The sequence below is a fragment of the Antrostomus carolinensis genome, unplaced genomic scaffold, assembly GCF_000700745.2.
Source record: "Antrostomus carolinensis isolate BGI_N321 unplaced genomic scaffold, ASM70074v2 scaffold39670, whole genome shotgun sequence".
Lineage (NCBI taxonomy): Eukaryota > Metazoa > Chordata > Aves > Caprimulgiformes > Caprimulgidae > Antrostomus > Antrostomus carolinensis.
Window position 1 is genome coordinate 64,926 of NW_010291330.1, and position 5,575 is coordinate 70,500.

At 45.2% G+C, this 5,575-nt stretch overlaps 1 protein-coding gene across 1 annotated transcript in view; it reads right to left on the reverse strand.

The window, feature by feature from the left end:
• The window catches only part of ULK1 (unc-51 like autophagy activating kinase 1), a gene marked incomplete at its 5' end in the record, with an annotated part of 79,941 nt that overhangs the window by 63,305 nt on the left and 11,061 nt on the right, over positions 1–5,575 (reverse strand). The window contains one exon of the mRNA XM_010175985.1: positions 589–621. Coding sequence (XP_010174287.2) covers positions 589–621 — 33 coding nt within the window. The remainder of the gene's footprint in view (positions 1–588; positions 622–5,575) is intronic.

Sequence of the window (5,575 nt, forward strand, 5' to 3'; positions counted from 1 at the left end):
AACAGCTTTTGTGTGTGTGCACATCCCTGTGCATGCACATCAGAGAGAAAGATAAAACCAGAACAAAGCAGAAGGGTCACTGCTGGAGACATCACCAGAAAGCTGGTTGAGGAAAGCCTGGGAGCAGCCACAGCTGAAAAGTTAAATGCTCCACATCACGTTCCACATCATTAAGGAAAGTCAACAAGACCTCAGAGTGAAGACTGTAGCGGAAAGAAAACATTTAAAAGCTTTGCAGGTAGGCTGTGTAGAGAAAACTCTTTCTGTGTATCTTTGAAGCAGATATACTACCCAGTACCACTCATTTGACCCTTGAGGTAAAACGTCTGACTGATTAAACCTGTGACCTTCTGACAGCAGCAATATGAAAAATCCCCCTGGCTGCTATCTTCACCCACATTGCTGCAGTTCTCAGAGGCACACAACTGCAGACTAGATTAACAAAAGCATCACAGGTGAGACTGCAAACAGAATGCCCAGCTTGTGTAACAAGCTGGTCTGCTTAAAATAAGTTAAAAAAAAAAAAATTAAAGAGAGAAAAAAAAGAGAGATAAACAGAGAGAAAGAAGAAAAAAGACACACACTCACCTCCATAACCAAGTAGACAGAGTTTGCCAGTTCCTGAGGAAAGAGAAATGGAAAAATAAGATTTATGCATTAAAATATTTAATATGCATTAAAACTGCTGCATTTCTTTTTAAACAGGTAAACTGTGCTCTGTTATGATTCAGACTGAAGAACGAGTAAAAACTTCATTATAGGTTAATTCCTGGAAGATTGCTTACTTTGAAAGTGCCAGGTATTTAAGTGTTTTATTCCTTTCTGAGTGTGCATCTGTTTAACCAAGCAGATCTCCTGTACTGTACCTTGGGTCTTCATGTTCCTTTTGGGCTTTTGGGATTAACAGTGGCATGCAACGCAGATGCTGGCACACTGCTATCTTAGAGCCTTAATCATTTCCACATTTAACTTGGCCCTTTATAGCAGCTATGTCCACGTGAACAGCACAAGTCTGGACAGAGAGACAAGAGCAACACAACTTTGGGACCTGCAATTCAACCCCATGGCTGACAAGTGCCTAACAGATCCACCTTTGATTTGAGAGCAAAAAGGAAATATCTCAGGTCAAAATCACATCATTGACCAACAAATTTCTACACATGTATTAACAGAGTGCTATTGTTGGGTGGCTAAAGCTTTCTGGATTATCATGGGGGTCAACACCAGCAAACTCCAGCACAATGCTCATCTTCCTAAATGTGCTACCAGGTGCTGCACCATGATGCTCCTTCATATCTTGAAAGTTTACCTCCAGTCTTAGCTAATCTTCTCTACTGTCTCCCCAGCCTTAGGAAGCATGTACAGGGTGGTACATCCATGGTACAAGAATAGAATATTGCAGAGAGGTGCCCCACAAAAACAGAGCACCACGGAGTCACATTAGGAGCTTTGGTGACTGTGCAACACACAGCGACACCAGCAGCTGCCTGGCACCCCTTTAGCTGAGCTCCCAAACCACTAGCAGAGAACAAACATGAAAACAGCCAGATGTTTCAACCCTGGGCAGACTCAGAAGGGTGAACGACTTTAAATCCTCTTGTTGAGACAGAAGCAGACCTACTACATAAAAGCCTGTATGCTAGAAGTCACTCCTAAATTCAAAGCCCGGTCCTGGACAAGCACAAGCAGCAGTGACCTGGGTGAGTGGAAAAGCTCTGACAGCAACAGCAGAGCAAGAGCCTTCACTCCATTTCCACAGCTCCAGGGCAGCGTGCTTTTACTTACAGGTTGTTTAGACACCTCCCTGATTCTTCTTCTGAGCCTGACTACAATTTCAAAAAGCCCCAGCATCCACCCTACCAGCCTTTTAGTTTCCAAGCAGTCTCCACTGTCTGCTCTCAGCCCCTTCCTTTCATCTTGGTCTGCCCACAGGACTCTACCTCCCGCCACGCTTGTACCAAACTGACTGCCTTTGTCAACACCTCAAGTCCTCAGCACCTCCCATCATTTCTTTTGCAGCCCTCTTTTGACCCCACAACGTGAGCTCCGAGTTTCCAGATGCTTGCTGGCAGTCCAGTGGAAGAAGGGAGGAAGAGGGGAAGAAGCTGAACTACCTGTGATTTGAGAGACTCAATCTACAGCTGCCTGCAGCACAGGCCACCTTCTCTTGGAGAGGCATGAGGCACTGGGCAGTCCAGCAGCCTCGGCTCACAGGGCTTCCCTGGTTCAAGCGTTCACCATCACCCAGAGCTGGCCATCCCGGCTCTTAGAGCTGTCCTCACTGCCAAGCCCAGCTCAGCTTTTTGAAAGTCCCCTTGTTTGTCCAAAAAGCATTTTTCTGTGATACTTCAAGAATGCATTTGTTGCATTTCCTTGCACGATGAGTGCTTCTTTAACCAGGCCTTGTTTTCAAATCTCCGCATTTAAAAGTTAAAGTCACCCACTTTCACACGTGCTTCAGATGAAGTGGGAAACCAGTCTGTGGTTAAAAGCACTTGCCCAGGGAAGCAGCATAAGAAGAAAAGTCCAGGCACCATCACAAGCTCCGCACGTGACAAAGTGCTGGAGGAAAATCTTCAGAAGTGTTCAAAGCCCACCAGCTTCTGCTGTCCTTAGTGGGAGCAGTGGAAAGTCGAGGTTTATGAAAGACACCCAGGCCTTTCACTTCTCCAGGAACTCCAGCCATGGATGTGCCATCAGATACAAGGACACAGCAGAAGTCTGGTGGAACAACTGTGGGGCTGCTGGCCATGGAGCTCTCTGGAGGGCAACTGCTGGGCTCGGAGGAAGTGTCTGAAGTGGTTTTTTGCAGCCCACACCGAGTTCATCACTGCCACAGCAACATTTTTCATAGATGCTTGTTGTCTAAACATGCTGTGATCATTGCAGCTCAGTACCTCTCACATTAATATATACTCTCACGTATAGTGCCAGCAGGGTTTGGGGAAAGCTTATTATTACCTACATAGAAAATGAAGGGGAAGTTTAGCTTACACAAACTAAGTCCAAAAGATATCTGCAGTAAGCTATTAGCCAAGAGCTAATGTACACTCTACAGTTTGGTTGTTTTTCCACTGTACATTCTTTAAAGACTCAGCAAACAAACATCATCAAGCAAGTAATTGATTTTTGGCAGCCAGTGTGTACAGTGACTAGGGTTAAATAAGGACCTACACAGGCAAGGGAGATGCTCTGCTCCACTTCCCTAGCAGCAAAGTGACCTTGGTGGTTGGTGGTTTTATCCCACCAACATAGGAGATAAGAGGGCAATGCCTGAAAGGTGTTTAGGAGAGAAGTAGGTGGCTCCTGCAGGCCTTCACTGGTACAGCACCCTCTGAACGTTCAAGCCATACTGGGAAGAACTCTCCACCCTGCTGCACAAGCACCCAATGCAGCAGAGGAACATTTAGCAAGTGCATATTCAGATTGCAGACGTCTGTAGCAGGGATGACACAACTTCTACATTTCACCATTTCAAGACCCACTTACCAGACAGATTTGTCGGAATTTTGCCAACAAAACTAAACATTTGTCTCAGAAAGGGCCCCAGAAATGAGTTCTTGTTTGGAAAAAACCTTCAGCCAGTAGCTTACAGTAGTTACAACAGATACAACTGTCTAAAGAGACTTTTGGTTTCTCCAACAGGCTGACGGACTTTTTCTCAAGCTGATTCAGCAGCAGATACTGTTTCTTTTCCATTTTTATCTTTCCACAGAATTTATTTTTTTTTTTTATTAACTAAACAAGGAAAAAGTGCTGCAAGCCAAATTTTGCAGGCTACCAGTCTCTCTAAAAAGAAACAAAATGCCCAACCCACTCATTTCCACATCAGTAACAAGAATAACATTACAGTTTGTGGTCTTTCTGCAGAGGCTTATGTCCAAGAAGCGCTACAGATAATTTACTCTGGACCTCTTACATGTGCCAGTCCCTGCAGCCAAGGCTAATCCTGCCACTAAACAAGCTTCATGAAGGGAACAGCAGAGAGGCAACCTCCTAACTCTTCCTCTCATCACAAAGTGCAGCAGTATCCTGACCATGCTCCACAACAGCACCAGAAGACCTCTGCCAAAGACGTTAAGCTGATAATTAATCAGTCTGGATCACTGCCTGACTCGTAGCTCTTGCAGCAGAGGCCCCAACGATGAAGTTACCATTTAATTGAGTGCAAAAACAGGCAACAGCTTCTACTGACAACAAATAATCCACATCTGCTGACAGAAGACAAAGAAATGAAGACACTTCATTTAGCAGTACAGCATAAATCACCCCAGAACAGCGTTGTGTTAAAATTCCTCACTGGGATGCTAGGAGGGATAGTGTTATGGACATCAAGACCCAGCAGTCCCGTCGCCCTTTAAATTTTCTCTCCACCCATACTGGAAGGTGGCATGATCCTCTTCTTGGAAAGTGTGTGTTAGGTGTGTCCAAAGGGAAATGTCTGGGTGTACCCACAGTTAGTCATCCTCCTACCACAGCTGAAAAAGTCTGTGAGAGGAAACTTCCTGACAGAAATCCTCCTCTGCACTCTACCCCAGCGCCTGCCACCAAGTCTAGAAAGATGTTTAGGAAGGGAAAAATAGTTGAAGTTTAATTATACCACACTCCCAAACTCTCTCAGCAACGCAGTGTTCTCACTGTTCTCACCAATCTGTGTGGGACCAGTGTTGGAATAGACATTAGGGTAAAATCAGCAAAGAATGGCTTCCACCTCACACAAACCCTCTTTTCTAGGAAGGCTGGGGGATGCGGGAATGACACTTGGGAGATGAATGTAGCTCTGCTGTTATGCCACGTGCTGAGCACTGCGTGGCTGACAAAGCTTCTACTGCTTACAGGAGAGGAGCCCTATGGACTCAAGTCCTCAGGAGGGTAACAAAACCAACTGTGAAGAACAGCATACCACTGCACGTTTGCTGGCCTCCCTCTGATGGCAAAGGTTCCTGTTTTGTACCTCTCAGAAGATATCCACCATGTGCTGCTCAACACCGGTTCTCAAACAGCACCCAGAGGAGCTGCCAAGCAAAGATAATTGCTGCACACAAACGTCTGTCGATGGGGTTAGGACTTATCAACACAACAGAAGCATAAAATAAAGCTGAGGGTCTGACAGTGGAAGAATAACTTGGACACCAAGTGAAAGCTAAGCTCTTCCACCTTCCCCCCCCCACCCCTGGAAAGCCTGTAGCTAAGGCAAGGGCTCCCAAGAAGGCTGGGCTCAGTAAAGAGAACCCACCATTCTTGAGAGAGGAAACTTTCCAAATAGTAAAATCTCTTGGTATTATTTCACTCTGGTTCACAGCTTGGCTTGAGCAGACTAACCTCCAAAGAGGGAAAGGAAAATCGCCATGCTATGTGAGGATTATCTCTTGACACAACTATTTGAACAGAAGCAAGATAAAAGACAATAGTAACATTAATCTGAATTGTAGGAGCACCTACCAATACTCACACTTTGGAAAAGAGATCTAAAGCAAATAGCTAGAAGATATTCTCGTGCCTTTTGACCTCATGTGGAAGGAAATAAAAACGTGTCTCAGAACCTATTGTGTTTCTCTGTTCTCTGGCCCTGGTC